Source organism: Maylandia zebra, linkage group LG20, assembly GCF_041146795.1.
Source record: "Maylandia zebra isolate NMK-2024a linkage group LG20, Mzebra_GT3a, whole genome shotgun sequence".
Lineage (NCBI taxonomy): Eukaryota > Metazoa > Chordata > Actinopteri > Cichliformes > Cichlidae > Maylandia > Maylandia zebra.
The window spans coordinates 34,992,299-35,010,898 of NC_135186.1; the positions used below are offsets into that span (position 1 = coordinate 34,992,299).

The window sequence follows — 18,600 nt, forward strand, 5'->3', positions numbered from 1 at the left end:
CATCAAACTTTTCTTTTTTTTTCTTGGGTTTTTATATTTAAAAGCACTCTTCTGCATGTGTAAACACAATTCCAGCAGTAGACAACGCCAATATTAATATCAGCTGTGCAAAATTTGCAGGTTGTCAGCTGTAGTTCAATAATTATTTATTTATTTATTTATTTTTTGCAGTGCAACATGAGTGAGTGAGTTTCAATTACAGCAAGCAGCTTTATTTCCCTGACATTCAGTCTTAAGCGAGGTTCCCTTTGCAATGACAAGAAAATGCAGAGTTTCTTCAGGTGAATTGTGCTTCTTTTAAATTAGTTTCTGCCTCCTGCTGCGTCTTTTTGATGTCAACAAAGCCTTTGTTACACACTGCGTTTGTTGGATGAGCAGCTCCATAAACTACAGCAGATCCAAAGATTCTGTTAATGCCATTCAGTTATTATATATTATATAATTTTATATGCATTGTATAATAATTCAACATTGTTACATTTCAGTGCCCCCTCCTTCCTAGTGTTTTTTTTTTCTGTATAGCACAGTCTATTAAAAGCAAGTGTATCAGATAATAATAATAATAATAATAATAATAGTGAAAAACAAAAACAGTCCTCAGTGATCCTGGATTTTGATAAGAAAAACTACCTTAATTAGACTCCCAGCTCTCTTAGAGTTATTACTTTTTGTTTGTTTTAAGTTAGCAGGTCTTAATTTGTCGTTATTTTTTCTCATTAAAGTTGACCTATTTTCCTTTCACATAAAAACAAACCAGTGTATTAACTGAATCATGCTGTATGCTATATTAGCCTATATTTGTTCACATTTTGAAAACGATGCTTTGGCTATGAGCAGTTACTCTTCAGTTATTCCTGAATGTTTACTGTTGTGGGATTACTGTAAAACAGCACTGATCCACACAGTTAAGCAGGGGGATGTTATTCCAACACAGCAAGCAGGAAAGAAATATTCCCAGCTCCACATTTTTATTCTTGGACTGTTCTGGAGTAGATTTGCATGATTCAGTTAAAAATAATACTTACTTGTCTTGAACTGGGCCTCGGTGCAGTTCATCCTCTGTCTGGAAGATGCCGTTTTAGCTCGCTTCCCTCCTGCTTTCAGCCAGCTTTCCGAAAGAGAACGTTTAGAGCAGAGAACAGCTTTTGGGATTATTTGTAGGCTTCATGCAGACCTCATTATTCGAAGCTTTGGTTGTTTAATATGAGCCTTTCAAACATGGAATTCAACCTATGGTGTTGGTCGGTTTTCTAGTCATTGAATGCGACAGTACTGAAATCAGGACCTGCTGTGAACGCTCCCCAAATCAAAGTGGACTGAAATTCCATTTGCAGGTCCTACAAAGGTCAACTTCTAATTTCCTCTAAAATTATTCGTACATTTGTCCTTTTTAATGAAGAAGAACACTCTAAAGGTTATTAAAACTCATTATCTGTTGAAGTGTTACAGTCACTTGACATTTTCTAGGAGGAAAATTAAGAGCTCTGTCACTTACAGAACTATTTCCAGAGACTCGTGCTCCCGTGATGTGTTCCAGCCACGCTCCTACTTCCACGGCAGCAAGTTGTAAATCCTGTACGTCTAATCAGCGCATTGATGTGCATTTGGGTAGAAATAATAATAAAATGGCTCCACAACTAAAATAGATTTGGGTAGCTTTCAGTGTACTTTCTGCTGCGGTGGCAAAATGAGTGGAAAGTTCTTGTCGAGCTTGTGACTTTGGCCTCATTTTTCAAAACAAAATGCAGCAGCTTGAAGTTGCTGTAAAAATAGAAAGTTACAGTAATGCTGCCATTTAATATGGAATCCTAAACAAAACAGCAGCGGTATTAAAAAGGCCCTGCTTCACCGTTACCTGTAGTTACTGACAGTCCACTGCTCCCATCTAACATCTCACTGCCTCCTTCAAACAGCACTTTTGCTTTTCACATGTGAATGTGATATTTGGATTTTTATTTTTAGAATCTTTTGTACATTTTACACGGGTCACTTCACTAAGCCCCAAACCACCAGTGGGAAGGTTACTTCAGTTTAGAAGTCGTTACCACGTTCTTCACTTTCTCAAAGGACTTGTTATATTTGATTTATTTTCAAATAAATGTTACCAACTTGGGAATGAAGCAGAACATTCCTCTAAACGCTCAAACCTTGACATCCAGGATCTCACTGCTGGCAGCATTTTAAAACAAGCTTTTCTCTTTTCTCTCCACAGACGTGTTTGTCGGTGGGCTATAGCAGTGCAGCACGATTTCATGTAGTTGTCGGAAACTAATCTGGCAGTTTGTTTGCTTCCTGCTGAAGTTTAGATCTTTTTGAAACAGAAGTAGTTTGCTTACACTGACGGACTGCTTATAGCAGCCTAGATACTTTTGCTATTTGAGGGTGTTATTTCCAATGCAACACCGTGGACGAAATTGCATGTCCCAGGAACGAGCTTCAGTAACTGTGGCCTCCACCAACCCACCTGACTCTCACAGCATGCTGCTTCTTTGGGCTGTGCCTGATCAGGTCCCATGGGGCTAATGTCTGACCACCTCAAAGCTCAGGGAAGTGACTGAAAGAATAAAACTGGATAGGAACAAATTTGTCTGGGAGGGTGAGGTGTCCAGGAAGGCCTCAAAGTAGTGACACCACTCCTTCACATTAAAAAAAAGCATGTTGAGGTGGTTCAGGCATCTCACTAGGATGCCTCCTGGATGCCTTTTAAGCAAGGTATTTTGGACATGTCCTCCTGGGGAGGAAGCCCCAGGAATCATGTCTCTCAGCTGGCTTGGGAATGTCTTTGTGTCTCCCTGGTTAAGCTAGAGTCGGTGGTCAGTAAGAGGGAGGTCTAAGCTGCTGCCCCTGCAACCTGAATCTGAATAAGTGGTATAACATAAAAAGATGGACGATTGATGCTTACTGTACATGAGAACCTGAGAAAACTCCTCTATTCTTATTTCTTTTCCTTTTTTCTTCAGACATGGAAGAACACCCTGGACCGTTATCCTGACACACTGCTGGGCTCCTCTGAGAAAGAGTTTTTCTTCAACGAGGACACAGAGGAATATTTCTTTGACAGAGATCACGAGATGTTCCGGCACATTCTGAACTTTTACCGCACAGGAAAGCTCCATTACCCACGACACGAGTGCATCCAGGCCTTTGACGAAGAGCTGGCCTTCTACGGCATCGTGCCGGAGATCATTGGAGACTGCTGCATGGAGGTACACCTACTCTTTCTTCTACAAAGCCTCCCCTTTGTAGTTCAAAATGTTACTAATTGTTACAAACTGCATCACAAATGAGAACCCACTTATACACAGATTGGTATTCATCAAGTTAAAGAGATAAATTGGATTTTGTTCCGTTATGAACAACAGAGGACACATTTTCAGTTGTCATCAGTCACATTATTGCTTTTCAGGTTTGTCAAATTGCTCCTAATGGTGTATGCAGTAGTCTTTGCCACTGTCTACAATCAAGGAAATAAAGGATGTAATAATAGCCTGCTGAACCATCAGGTGTAGTAGGATGTCTGCTAACCACATCTAATGGGGTTAAAACGTCTAATAATGGCCATTTAATATTCTGAATAGTGCGGTATGAACAATCCTTATAGACAAAAGTGAGATTTTGGATTAAAAACCCCAAAATGTTGCATATTCTTGCCCAATGACTCCATCGAGCCTCTGGGCTTCATTACAGCTCTAACAGTCCAAATGATGAGGGCAGCAGGTTTCAGCTTTATGTTCTTTTAACTGCAGTCCTTTTAGACGACTTTATAACGCCTGCATCATTTGTAGTGTACTTATGTGAACCTTTGACCTTTTATCTCTTTCTAATGGTTGACTCTAATGCTGGTTATTCTGCTTCTGCACTCATTAAGTCTCTCTGGAGGGGAACATCATCAGCCAAACGCCTAAAGAGTAAAAACATTGATGGATCTGAGGGGACGACTAACAAGGGCTGCTCTCAAACCCCATTATCAAACTTCGACTCATTAAAACAGCGGTGATGAGCCCTCGGAAACGGCAGCAGCCCAAATACAATCTGATTTGCCTTTTTATTGCTCCTGATTTTGGAAAGCTCCTTACAACGGCTTTCTGTAGGGGATTTCTTTAACGAGCCTTAAACAAGTCTCTTTGTTCCCTGCCCACTCTCAGCACAACAGATCACCTTCAGAGCTTGTTTTCCCTTTTATTAGCCTTGTCTGCACAGACTTTATTTTTATATCCCCGTTTTTATAGCTGACCCATTCATTGACTCATGAATGAGTAATTGTTCATTTCCTCTTATTTGGCAGATCTGATCATTTCCACAAATGTTGATTCAGCTCTAACAAATTCTGGAATCTAAATTCTTTTTTTTTTCTTTGAGTCTTCATCAATTTCCCACAAAATTATTTTTAGTCCTTTAGTTGACAAATTCTATTCTTGTGTTTGATATTTACTGAAATTTGCTCATTTACTGAATATTAACTCTCCTTCTAGATCAAACTGTAGAAGCTGCTCGCTGCTTTACATTTTACTTGTCTTGCTAAAAGCTTTCATGAATGCCAGCAGCAGGTGCTACAGAGAGAAACAGTGATCATTTAATACAGAATGATGTAAAAACCGGGTGAAAGTACTTTGTTTCTTAAAATGAAAACTCCTCTATAAAAATATATATTCCTGTCATCAGTCTGTGTCTATTTTTAACTGAACGAACATCTTCAGAAAGTCGGGCGAAAAGCAAAGTTCAGCTTTCTGCTCCATCTCAACCTGGATGCATCAGATTCTCCAGAGAGCATCTGGCTTTTATCCCGTCTTCCTTCTCTCACCCCAACCAATCACAGCAGATGGCCCCGCCCCTCCCTGAGCCTGGTTCTGCTGGAGGTTTCTTCCTGTTAAAAGGGAGTTTTTCCTTCCCACTGTCGCCAAAGTGCTCATAGAGGGTGATTGTTGGATTTACCTCTGTATGTATCATTGTAGGATCTACCTTACAATTGTTGTTGTGATTTGGCGCTGTATAAATAAACTTGAATTGAATTTTCTAATAATTTTTACCTTTATGATGTTGAACCATGCCCCTTCTTTGAATTATTGTGGTTCAATATCAAAGCAGATAACTGAGGACTCACTTGTAGCACAAAATGATTAAACTCCATTAGCCTTACAAGAAACCATCAATTGATCTCAAACCACACAGCATTATTCCCAAACGTTACAGAAAAGGCAGCTGTGTGACCGAAGTTATTGCAACAGTGACCGACCTACTTGCTTTTCATGTGACTCCTTTAAAGACGGGGACCAGGCGTGAGATTAGTCGCAGTCAGTTCCTGTCTTCAAACCAACTTTGGTGGGTCAAGACAGCAATAACACAGGGATAAGAAGAGTCAGCCTGCTATAACTTTTCATGCATTGTTGTATGAAGCCTGGGGTGGACTGGTCACCAATGGAGCATGCAGATTCCACATATCAGGCATGACTCTCTCAGCCACAGACTAGGCCGAATGTAAACAGAGAGTAAAGTACTTGCACGATCTGATATCGTCGTGTTGGTGTTGTTCCCAGATCATCATACTACTAGTGTAAGGGAAAGTTTTAGGCGTGTGTTTCTCAGCTGGAGAGCAGAGAGTTGCTTTATTACAAACTGTTCCTTTTTACAAGCTTGAAATTTATGTGTTGTAGCTAACATCATGTACTCTGTGTAAAACACAAAATGTTATTTCAGTCAGATCCTGAGCCATCTGTGTGTTAATGCTGTTATTGTTCCACGTGCCTAAACGCACGCAGTGCTTTGGGATTTTCTGCACTGTGTAAAACAGAATCAGAGTTTTGCACCATGGCTGCAGTCTCACAAGCTATAGTTCAAAAGCCTTGTTATGTCTGAAAAAATATGTGTGCTTGGTTTGTTGGCTTTGTTGGCCACTGATGATGCAGCTGCTGTGGTCAGCTGATAGAGAGGAACAGCCACACTCATGAGTGAAAAGATCAACCATAACCTGACTGTCATTCATAAATTAGAACTTGCAGCCTATGATGGGTCATTTTCATATATTTATTAACTCTCAGACTCTGAAGGTTTGCTGTTGATTTCATTGAGCAAAACAAGATGCCCCCTTCCCTGTATGGAGGTTCAGAGAGGTGTTTAAAAAAAGTGATGCTCTGCAGGAGAGCGGAAAAAAATCTCTCATCAAAAGAGACAGTTTACTTAATCATCTACAGTAGCGTAATATTCATCCTCTCTTTAAACTGACAGCTTTTTGTGCCGTCGAATCTAACTTAAATATTCAATACCAAAGCTTACTGTAATCTGATTACTTTTTTCAAGTAAGCAATAAAGTAAGGGATTACGATTGCAAAAAAGTAATTAAATTACTGCTACTTTCCCATAAGCATCCTGCGTTACTAAACGGATTTTGATTGTGAGAGTGTCTCATGACAATGATGTACGAGCGTGCGACGTATGTGGCAGCAACAGTATGGAGTCCAGGAGAGAGTACGACCATGCAGCGTTTAAGCTTGGAAGTACTCACATTACTAGTTTGATTCTGTAAAAAGTGACAAAACCATTAGTGTCCACTGTACATTCTTTGTGGGACGAAACGTCTTTATACAGCAAAAAATTACATTTCAAATCTGAGCGAGTGCTGAGCACGCTGCCATGAGAATGTGAAATTCACAGAGAAACCCCCGGATCCTCTCACTGACATAACCACTGTGGCACCGGTGCAAACCTGCCCCGCCCTAATCCTGCTAAACAGGTGACAACAGGTTTAAGAGCAACAGGACTCAGTGCTGCTGAATCTTCAATTTTCTTTATTTTCTGCTGTGTTTCACTTGCATCTATTTGAAAGAGTGAGTGCAAACACAAAACATTATTTTATTCTATATGCTGGAATATGCAGAAAATAGGTTTAAATGTTAAACACATTTCTCCAAGTCTGTTGCAAATAATTAAATTTTTTCTTAATGCATAAAGTTAAAAGATTAAAAGTAAAAAGTTTTAAAAAGAGACTTTTCATTTGATTCAATTTTATATGATGGATTATGCAGAAAAAAATAGAATTGGGCTGAAAGGTCTATCGCTTTATTATGTATTCAGGTTGTGTATCATTTTTGTTAAAAGTAACTGAGTAATAAAGTAACTAATTATAGTAATCAGTAAAGTAACGGGGCTACTTTAACGGTTTTAATTCTGGCATGTTAAACCGTCTATTGTATTTGTACTTGAACTATGAGACTGCATCGTAGATATTAATTTGACTAATTATAATGTCGACATTTTGTAACATAAATCCAATTAGTCCCACGATGAGTTGCCTTTTGACAGACATGTTATGAAATAGCGCTTTGGAGGGAAGCAAAGCAAGAAACATTGATGCTTCTCTGTGTGTGCGCACTGCTGAGAGAAGGCAGGGAGTGATGGCTTATCTCTGTTCTGATCTCTGTGTAGAAATGTTACAAAAAGCCTGAAACACTGGAACCTACTCTGCTCCCTTTAAAAAGGTAAACGTGCATCCTCGTATGCGTCTAGCAATAGTATTCTCCTCCTTCCTCACTCTGACTCTCTGTTGAGTTCAGTTTACTTCTGCTCTGGCTCAGTAACATATCAGTATTATTGCAGAGCGGGTCTGTGTGGGGCTCAGAGTGAGGACTGAGTAAACAGCAACAGGACAGAGCCAAAGTTTTGTTAATGCACTCAAAGCTTTGACCCATCCAGCCCTGCCAATTACGCACTCTTCCTGATAACATCTCTCCCTCTCATCCCAAATAGATGAACACTCCTAGCAGCAACTGACACACACATAGCTTAGACATGTTTTTTGTGTTAAATGTACAGCCATTGTTTTATTATTTGATGGACAGAGGAGTTGCGCTCATCAGCACAGACTGACTTGCCGTGACTATGTTGGCAAATGATCTATATTTATATATTGGATCTTTGCCCCAGATTAGGGGAAAAGTATTGTATTGTTTATTTGTAGTTTATGCATCAGAAAGTATTCAGTAAACTACATTTTTCAGACATAGTTGTGAAAGTTGTCTTCCTTCTCCCACCCCAACCGGCCGTGGCAGATGGCCCCGCCCCTCCCTGAGTCTGGTTCTGCTGGAGGTTTCTTCCTGTTAAAAGGGAGTTTTTCCTTCCCACTGTCACCAAAGGGCTTGCTCATAGGGGGTCATATGATTGTTGGGTTTTTCTCTGTATGTGTTATTGTAGGGTCTACCTTACAACATAAAGCACCTTGAGGCCACTGTTGTTGTAATTTGGTGTTGCAGCAATAAAATTAATTGATTTGAAAGTTATTACAAACTCTAAAACTAAGATAAAAACATCGTAAATATTGGAAAGCATTGTTCTGATTTAATTATTGAGCCAATGATGGGCTATTTCACCAAAGGAGCTCTACTCTGATGCTTGTTTGATTAGAAGTATGCCACATAACTAACCAAAATAATACTTTCTTGTCACTAATATCATAGCAATAACTGCAATGACCATGAAAGTGACAACAGAAACAGGTACCTATTAGTTAAAAATATTAGTTAATTACTTTAAAGTATTTCTTCTTCTTTGCCTTCCAAACGGCATTATTCTGAGGTTCTTTAAACCAGCCATCCCCAACCCCCGGGCCTCGGACCGGTACCGGTCCATGAGTCGTTTGGTACCGGGCCGCGAGAGTTGAGGCTCAGGTGTGAAATGTGTGGTTTTCAGGGTTTTTATCGGTTTTCAGCGTTATTTTGTTATCGTTTTTATCATTAACTCGGTTTTCCTGGGTCTTTTCACGTGTGTTATGAATAAATCTTCATTTTTTCAGTACCGGTACTAGTTTTATTTTGTTGTATTTATCCGCGACACCTTAAAGGCCGGTCCGTGAAAATATTGTCGGGCATAAACCGGTCTGTGGCGCAAAAATGGTTGGGGACCGCTGCTTTAAACGATATAAGTAAAATATTGCTGAATTGGAGCTTCACCTCATCACAAAATTCATGGTTTACTCTGATTGGTCAACTCCAGAAACCTGAGAAAGGCTCTTATGTATCAGCATTAGAAAAGGACAAATAACTATCTGAAAGGATTTTGTATGACTTCTGTCTGTTGATGTTTTGGCTCAAGGATAGGGTACGAGGGCAGCCCAGCTGCTTGTAGGCAGTTTAAAGTCATAGGGTCTTTCCTTATCTACAGCGTAGGTGTACGAGGGGATTTGTGGAACTCTGTGTGAGCACAGACTATCAGAAATGGATGCTTGTTGTGCCTGTAATGTGTGTTCACCTGTTCTCCTTTCATAGTAAATGGACCTAGAGTTTGTATTTTTATCTGTCTTCTGAAAAATCCTTTCTACATGAGAAGAAACCTGATCTCATCACAAACTACATACAGTTGTTACAGAATCCCTTTGTTATATGCTCAGCCACATCAGGCACTTAATGTAAGCGACACTAAAGTTTTTCTTTTCCATTCCCCTTTCCTGTGAAGGAATACAGAGACAGGAAAAAAGAGAACCAGGAGCGTCTGGCAGAGGACACAGAGGCCAACGAGTCGATGGACGCCCCACTTCCTCCTGACAGCACCCCCAGGGAGCGTTTGTGGCGAGCCTTTGAGAACCCTCACACCTCCACCATGGCGCTTGTCTTCTACTATGTCACCGGCTTCTTCATTGCTGTGTCAGTGATCGCCAACGTGGTGGAGACGGTGCCCTGCCGGCCTCCAGAGGGCAGAGTTAAGGACCTTCCCTGTGGGGAGAAATATCAGCTGGCCTTCTTCTGCATGGACACGGCCTGCGTGCTCATCTTCACCTTCGAGTACTTGATGCGCCTGTTCGCCGCGCCCAGTCGTTGCAAGTTCATGCGCTCTGTGATGTCTGTGATTGACGTAGTGGCTATAATGCCATACTACATTGGCCTGGTGATGCCCGAGAACGAGGACGTGAGCGGCGCCTTCGTCACCCTCCGGGTTTTCCGCGTCTTCCGAATCTTCAAGTTCTCACGTCACTCACAGGGTTTGAGGATTTTGGGCTACACGCTCAAGAGCTGCGCCTCCGAGCTCGGCTTCCTGCTCTTCTCCCTCACCATGGCCATCATCATCTTCGCCACCGTCATGTTCTACGCCGAGAAAGGCACCAAAGGCTCCACCTTCACTTCCATCCCGGCCTCCTTCTGGTACACCATCGTCACCATGACGACCCTGGGGTGGGTAAACATCAGTTCAGTGTTGTGTGTTTGCTGGCCTGACGTGTAACAGATTTTTATCCTGCTACTGATGACTGTACACCTGTTAAGATCGTCCCCATGGCAACCTTGGCATGTTCAGTTTCCGTAAACACTCTCGTGTCGGGACATGGATACGTCCTCATTATTAGTTATGGAAGACAGTTTTACTGTCTGTTTCCACCATGAAAAGAGATGAAGTGTGTGCGTTGCGTGTGTGTCTGTGTGTTTGCTTCCCACTCGTTGCTTGTCGAGTACGGTGGTGTATCTTCACCCTGCTGCCGCCTACACTCATCACCGCTGCCATGTGGATGGAGTTTGAATGTGTGTGTTTCTGTGTGTGTGTGTCTTCACCCTGCAGCTCTCCAGCCCTGATCTATTATCTGCTGTTCAAAGAGCCTTTGGAAACATCAGAAATAGAGCGTGAGTCAGGAATCTGCCATAAGCTCAGAGCGAGCCGACCATACTGCTTTTTAACAACACACAGTCAGCGCGTCTTCTCTATACGACTCTTTACACCTACCTGTCTGTGAATGGAGAGAAAGAGAGTTCAAAAGGTGTGAATGGGAAAGTGTGAATTGCCGCGAATGACTCAAACTGCTCAGTATTGTAGTAAACAATCAGCAGTGTTAAAATGTAAAGAGTTGAAACACTGACTTATTTGGGTGAAAGAAAATAAAAGGTTTTATGGGGTTTTTTCCAGCACAATGCTGGCTATTAAAATCCTGCACTTTGCATCGCATCCACTGCAAAACAAGATTAATGGGTTAGAGAGTTTTATAAAGCTTAAAGTCACGTAAATGATGTTTTGGGAATTTTGTAACTCACGTGTTGTGCTGCCACCAGATTGTACAGAGGGAGCAGTTTGAAAAGATTACATTTTCTCTAGAAACAAAACTCTTTTGCTTCCAGGTTTGACTTATTCTCCTCTCATACCAGCGCTGATGTAGCTGGTTTGCCTGGGTGGCACACCCATCGTTCACAAGCGTACTGCAGAAGGTACTCGTGCCCTAAGCACCGGTATAATTGCTATGGAACTGTGTCGACGTCACCATTAGTGTGCAAAGTGACCAATAATACTGTGGCCCTAACACAGCACCAATTAGGGGGGGAAAACCTATTCCATTAAAATTAGCATCACTTTGATTGTACAACAAACTAATGCAGTTTCACATCTCCTATATAGGACAGAAGGCTTTAATGCTTAAACGCATTCAGTTTAAAGTTTCATAGCTCTGATGTGAAGCCATCACATTAGAAATAAACAGCAGCACTTAGCGCTCACTCAACATTAAAATAATTAACTCAAATTAAAATGTTCTGTGGGCTGAAACATTAACCCCTACACGTAAAACAAACACATCTTAAGAGAGACAGACCCCTCTCACTTTGAGTTATGACTGGCTATAACCCAAAAGGACATCTTGTACATAATGAGCTATAGGAAAACAGGAGCATGTGCAGGTCATGTGGTGTCCACATTAGTTGACTGGTGATGCGCAAAGTGATCATCATCAGTCTATTCTTAGTGATCCTCTGTGTGGAGGACTGTGTGGCCACCATCCACCCCAGCCTCCATCTGCTAACAAATACAATTCACAAATACATTTTAATGGAATTATTTGACAAATTACAAGGCTTAATGTGTGGTGCTGAAGAAGTGTTGTCTAGTTTATGGTTATAACTCGTAACCAAGCTTGTTAACTGATTACTTAGTACTCCACCATCTCACTTAAATATAGTCACTTCTGGCTTCAAAACAAACATCAAAATGTGGAGTCCAGAAACCAACTGGTAACAATGTTTTCAAAAGTAATGTTAAAAATGTTAAATATAAAACGTCATCATAATCCCCAAAGCAAGAGAGAGGAGAACAATTTTCAAAGTCTAACAAAACACATGCACCTCTCCTCTCCTTCCTGCACTGCATGCTGGGAGTGTGAGTGAATGGGTGTGTGAAGGTGTTTGGTGAGTGCGTGGAGCTGCTGAGTGAGTTTGGGACGTTTGGACTGTTTTTTTCGGAAAACTTTGGGCTTATGGGTGGTTAAAAGCAAGGTAAGGCAAGATTATTTCATTGTGTTGGGTGAAGTGAAGAATTTTAGTTAATTGGCCAGTTTTACCTTTAGTCATGGCGTCCCTCCCCAGTGAGGGTTCGCCTCCCCTGTCTAGTATACATGGGGCCAGGGTGGTGGCACCCCAGCAATACACCGTGAGCAGGTTCTGCTAGCTGTTGGTGAACAGGTGGGCCATGAGAATATAACTTATGGCTCTCGGATGAACAAGGCTGTGAGGAGCGCTTGGTTCACCCGTTGGTTGAAAGGGGGATCATTCTGGATGATTTGTTTGTGACTGTTTCGCCACTGTTTGTGTCATCTACGCGGGTCACCGTTTCTGGTGTCCCGCCGTTCATCCCGAATGAGCTACTTGAAAAGGAACTGACCCGCTTTGGAAAGTTTGCTAGCGGGTTCAGGGTTGTTCGTCTTGGCTGCAAAGATGCCAGTCACCATGAAGGCAGGCCTTCATGTACCTGAACGATCCTTCGCAGACACTGGAAGTGTTGTTTAAAATAAGATTTGAAAACGGCTTATATACTGTTTACGCCAGTGCAGGTAGCATGAAGTGCTTTGAGTGTGGTGATGTTGGCCATAAACGCTCATCCTGCCCTCACAAAGAGCAGGAGGTGCGCCGTGAACAAGAGGCTCATGCTAGTGGGGTGAGTGAGCAGGAGCACGCTGTAGATGCTGGTACGGGAGAACCGGCGGCTCGTAGCGGTGCGGAGCCGTCTACGAGCCGCGCTGTCATCAGCGAGCCGCTAGCGGCGCAGGGTGACAGAATGGAGGTCGCAGCCAGTGCTCCACAGGCTGGGCTAGAAGAACAGGGGATAGTACACGGGACTAATGAGGTGGAGGATGGATGTGATGACATACAGGACAGGGAAAGTGTGGAGGAAAATCAGGACAGTGGACAGACCAAAGTAACGGCAAGGGAGGTGGGTATTGTGAATGTAGTTTCAGGTTCTTTGAGCACAGAAAATGAGGAAGACGACTTGTTGAAAGATGATTCCCGGTCACAATGCTCTGATGTTGTTTCACAAGAAGACCATCAGCAGTCGTATTCCTTAGAAGATATAAACCGCTTTTCGGATGAGACATTTGGTATGCAGTCTGTGGAAGTCACTGAGTTTTTTTTCCAGATGTTGATCTTTTTATAAAATCTGTTCTGAAAATAAGAAGAGTTGTTGGTTATGAACAATTGAGCAAACAGAAAAGATTCCGTCTTAAAAAGATCCTGACTAAGTTAAGGAGGGAAAAATGAGGAAAAGCTCCTTTAAAAGCATAGTAAAATGTTCTGAGCACTAAGGGTGTCTTTCTGGAAGCGTCTCACTGTCTTTTCTCTTTTTCTCCTCCTCTTCTCTCTGTCTTATATGGCAAATTTGAGAGTAGGCACACTTAACATTAATTGGGGTAGGGATAGGGAAAGGTGTGCAGTCTTGGTGGAGCTTAGCAAGAACAAAAACATTGATGTGTTCATTTTGCAGGAAACACATAGCACTATGGATAATGAGACAGAATGGGGAATGAGTTGGAGTGGGCAGGCTTTTTTAAGTCATGGTACTAACCTTAGTGCGGGTGTAGCAATTTTATTTTCTTGGCACCTTCAACTGTCACATGTTTCTGTCTGTGAGATCGAGCAGGGAAGGGCATAGGTAGTAAAAGCAACCATCAAGGGAATATCATTTGCTTTTATGAATGTGTACGCCCATAACTCAGCTGCGGGTCGTGTGCGATTATTTTGTAAAATTAATGATGAGTTATCAAAATTAAATAGTGATGGGAGGGGAATGGAATTGCATAACCCACTTAAGTGCGCATGCGCCATTAGCGTGCTGCCTGCTGTAACCCTAATTTCCTTTGGGATTAATAAAGTATTCTGATTCTGATTCAGATTCTGATTCAGTTGACAGAAACACAGGAGAGCCTCACCCACCTTTGAGCTCACTTTTGTCTACAATCGTTCTTCAGAAGGATTTGACTGATGTGTGGAGGAAGCTCCATCCCACAACCAGACAGTATACATATGTTAAAGTTTCTGAGAGCAGTGTGAAGGCAGCTAGGCTTGATAGATTATATGTCAACCAGATGTATAATAATAGACTCGTTAAAGCAGAGATTTCACCTGTTGGTTTTTCTGATCATCATTTAGTGACTGCAGATATTTCTTTATTGATGCATCTTCCATCTGTTCGCACTGGCACTTTAACGTGCAGCTGATTCATGACAAAGAGAGCTTTTTCTGACTTCTGGTGCCACTGGAAACAAAGGAAAACTGACTTTTGCAATTTGGCTCAATGGTGGGAGATGGGGAAAACACAGATTAAGCTTTTTTGTCACCAGTACACATCACATGCAACGACCGCTATTAAAGACTACTATGAGGACTTAGAACGAGGGCTCAAGAGGCTAGAGACTGAGATTATAAGTGGGACAGATAATACAAATAATACCTGGGACAGCAGGAGGAAGGCTTTGGGCAAGTTTCTTCACAAAAGGGCAAAGGGTGCTCTTATTAGGACTCGGATTTCTACTATTAAAGAAATGGATGAGCAACAAGGTTCTTGTTTAAGCTGGAGAAAAGGTTTCGAGCGTCACACCAAACGTTGCACTTAAGGCTTCCAAATGGGAAGGTGACATCTGACTCAGTGGAAATGAGGAAGCTTGCCACTGACTTTTATGCCAGCCTCTTCAGTGCTGACACGAGTGACCCTGAATGTGTGACGAAGATGCTGGTGGGGCTGCCACGGCTGAATCGGCTGTGTTGGAGTCTGCTATTTCATTTGAGGAGATGTCTTCAGCAGTGCAACGACTCAATGGTGGTCGGTCATCAGGAGTTGATGGTCTTCCTGCGGAATTTTACCAGGAATTCTGGTCGCTGCTAGGAGAGGACATTCATGAGGTTTTCACATTCTGTATGACCACTGGGATCTTGCCAACGAGTTGCACGAGGGCAGTTTTGACTTTACTGCCAAAGAAAGGGGACCTGGGCTTGCTCAAAAATTGGAGGCCTGTCTCTTTGCTTTGTACGGACTACAAGATTCTTGCAAAATGTCTTTCTAACAGGTTGAAGACCTGTATTGACATGATTGTTAATGTGGATCAAGCATACTGTGTCCCTGAAAGAACTATTATGGACAACTTGTTTTTAATTCGAGACATTATTGATCTGGCCAAGCTCAAGGACTTGGATTTGGGGTTTTTATCTCTGGATCAAGAAAAAGCTTTTGATAGAGTTGATCACCACTATTTGTTTAAAACTTTGGAAGCTTTTGGGTTTGTGAATATTTTCATTTCTTGGATCAAATTGTTGTATTCATACGCTGCTGAACTTGGTTGACCACCGGCAGAGCGAGTCCCCAGTGCAGCCCTTACGAGTCCAGGAAGACCACCCATGACTTCTTCCACTAACTTCTCCAGAAAGCGCAGAGATCTGATTCCAGTCTCCTGAGCCAGCTTGGCAGCTGTTTTCCACTGCCCTGCCGTCCTCAGGCCCGCCAGCTTGATAAGACCAGCATTTACGAGGAACCTCTGCACACAAGCATCCTACTTGGCACCAAGGGATTGTAAAAAAGAGGCTCCTCAACAAAATCACCATAAAATTGAGAACAGTCTCTCTGTACTTTAAAAACAGTCTTCCAAGCAGTCAAAACAGACTGGTAAAAAACAGAGGTCTGTGAAAGGTCCATGCCAGTTAAGTCTATAAGAAACAGGTGCTTGTCATATGTAAGGTCCTTTATTCTGTGAAGCAGCGTAGATGCAGTCTTGAGCCAGGGTGGTTGTTGTCTTTGATAAAGATAACGCTGTGCTGTCTGAAGACGGAACGCTGTGATACGGCTGCGAAGGTCAATCAAACTCTGACCCCCCTCTGACACAGGTAGGGACAGCACAGCAGACCTGATCCAATGAAACCCTCCCCAAAAGAAATTAACCAGTCTTTTTTGTATCTCCTCTATAAGAGAGGCTGGAGGTTCAACAACAGTAGCCAGAGTACAGAAGCGGCCAGGTTGTTAACAACCAGAGTCCTTCCCCTGTAGGACAACTGTGGCAGGACCCAAGTCCATCGAGACAACCGGGCAGCAATTCTTTCAACAGCACCCTCCCAGTTCTTCCCCTGAAAGGCATCAGTTCCCAAAAACACTCCCAAACACTTCAGTCCCTCCCTGTTCCACTGTAAGTCTGGTAACACTGGCTCCTCCTCATCAACCCACCCTACCAAAATGAAACCTTCACACTTTGACCAGTTAACCTTCACGGAGGATGCTCGCTCATTTAAGTCCAGTGTCTGTCTGAGTGTTTTAATATCACTTTGACTGGTTATAAAAACCGTAACATCATCAGCATAAGCTGACAATTTTACTGGACTTCCTGCTTCTTCAAAGGTAAAACCTGAGAGTCCCTGTCTAAGATGGTGTAAAAGGGGTTCAATGGCCAGCGTATACAACATACCAGAAAGAGGGCATCCCTGCCTGATGCCCCTCTGAGCTGGAACAGGCCGACTTAACCCTCCCCCCACCTTTAACATGACAGCTGACTTTCCCTCGTTGTCTGTTTGTGCCGCAGTTGGGGAGCAGGATGAGGAGGGAGGCTCTCTTCTTTCCTTTCGAACACCCGTTCTGGGTGACCTGTCAACGATTTCGAAGAAGGCTATATATGAGGTGGCTGTAAAGGTGCTGAACAGGGGATTGTTGGCTGGTGTTCTGGAGTCGAAGTGGTCAGGTGTGTTGGCTCCGGGGTCATCTCTAAGGGGCAGCTGGAGGTCCCTGTACAAACCTCCCACAGAGAAATGCAGTGCGGCTCTCCAGTGGAGAATAGTGCATGGGGCCGTGGCTACGAACAGACACGTGGCACATATGGATCCACGAACAGGGAACCACTGTCCTTTCTGTCTGACTGAGGAAACACTGCAGCACCTGTGGCTTGGCTGTCCCAGGCTAGCTGGCCTTTTTTTGGCCTTGGGAGTGTTTTGGAGGAGGGTCTCTTTATCCTGGGTAGGAAGCGTAGGAAGGTTTGCTTGATTCATTTTTTAATAGGTCAGGCTAAGATGAGTATATGGCTCACAAGGAGGAACAAAATGAAGGGAACCGGATCTGTTAATTTAGGAATTATGTTTAAATGGTTAGTAGGTGCACGTTTGAAAGTTTGTTTATTACAAGATGGTGTCCAACATTGAAGAGTTTGTCTCTATTTGGGGCATTAATGGAGTTTTGTGTATTATCACTGATGATAATTTAGTTTTGAATTTTTGAAGAAAGCTGAATGGAGTGTCTTCTGGTTTTGTTTTTCTTTTTTTGTGTTTATTGTATTTGGGTGGGGTTGATGGTGGGAGGGGAGGGTCGTTCATATGTTGATTTGGCATTCATTTTCAGTTATGGTTGTAAGTTGAGGCATTGATATAATAAAGGTGTGTCAAAGGTCTCCTCTCCTCTCCTCTGTCTCCAGGTCCATTACTTATCAAGGGAGAGGCTGACCTCTAAATGGATTCTGCAGGCAGCAAAACATAACCAGGGCTTTTACCTCCTCCCTCTTTCCTTCATTTCTTCTCTTCTGTCTTTCTTTCTACACCCTTGTAGCGAGTATCCCTTTCTTTCCTTCGCTTTGTTGCTGTTTTCCTTCCCTTTGGCTTCACACCAGAAAACATGTGTGCTAACAGAATAAATAAAACTGCACTGTGATGGATGAATTGCCTCAACGGCCCAAATATTGACCTGTGGAAATCAGGTCAGCAGTCACCAGCCTCTTCAAATCTCTTCTTTAATAATCTCCTCTGATGTTTGATGTTCATAAATTAAGTAGAAAAAAATTAATAAAGCTGTCAAAATAAAAATGAAATTTGATATTGGAAATGATGGACATCATTTCATTTCCCTGGAGCTTTGGAGCAGAGTGACCCAGAGTTTTGCATCTGTGCTTTTATGAAGGCCCCAGTAATGCTGAACAGTATGGACACGTTTTCATCAGAGTGGTAAATATGTTGACTCATTGTCTGCTAGTTTGTGTTCAAGCACTGAAGCCAATGCAGAAGCTTAAAGCTGCATTCTTTCCAAAGACCAGCAGGGGGCGACTGCTGTGGTTGCAAGAAGAACTCCAATTAGAGAAATCCTGCCTCAGTAAATGCTTTTCTAATGAGTTTATGGACTCATTCAGTAGCTTTAAATCTACTGACTATAGCATTATTTTAATCTGAAATATTATGGTACTCACTGGAACCAAAAAGAAGGATAAAGCGAGATATTAGGGCTGGCCTGCTGTGTGACTCACAACTCACTGCTATTGGCCTTTTCCACTCGTTTTTAGGGTTTTCCAGGGTTCTCCATTGTTGTGTTGTTTGTGCTGCATACAAATGAGATTATGGGACTTAAGACCACGTTGGTATA

General features: G+C 42.4%; 1 protein-coding gene across 2 annotated transcripts in view; it reads left to right on the forward strand.

Moving 5' to 3' along the window:
* kcnd1 (potassium voltage-gated channel, Shal-related subfamily, member 1) overlaps positions 1-18,600 on the forward strand; it is an 80,552-nt gene that overhangs the window by 16,323 nt on the left and 45,629 nt on the right. For both annotated transcript variants that reach the window (XM_076878346.1, XM_024806475.2), the window contains 2 exons: positions 2,961-3,206; positions 9,442-10,154. In XM_076878346.1, the coding sequence (XP_076734461.1) occupies positions 2,961-3,206; positions 9,442-10,154 (959 nt within the window). The remainder of the gene's footprint in view (positions 1-2,960; positions 3,207-9,441; positions 10,155-18,600) is intronic.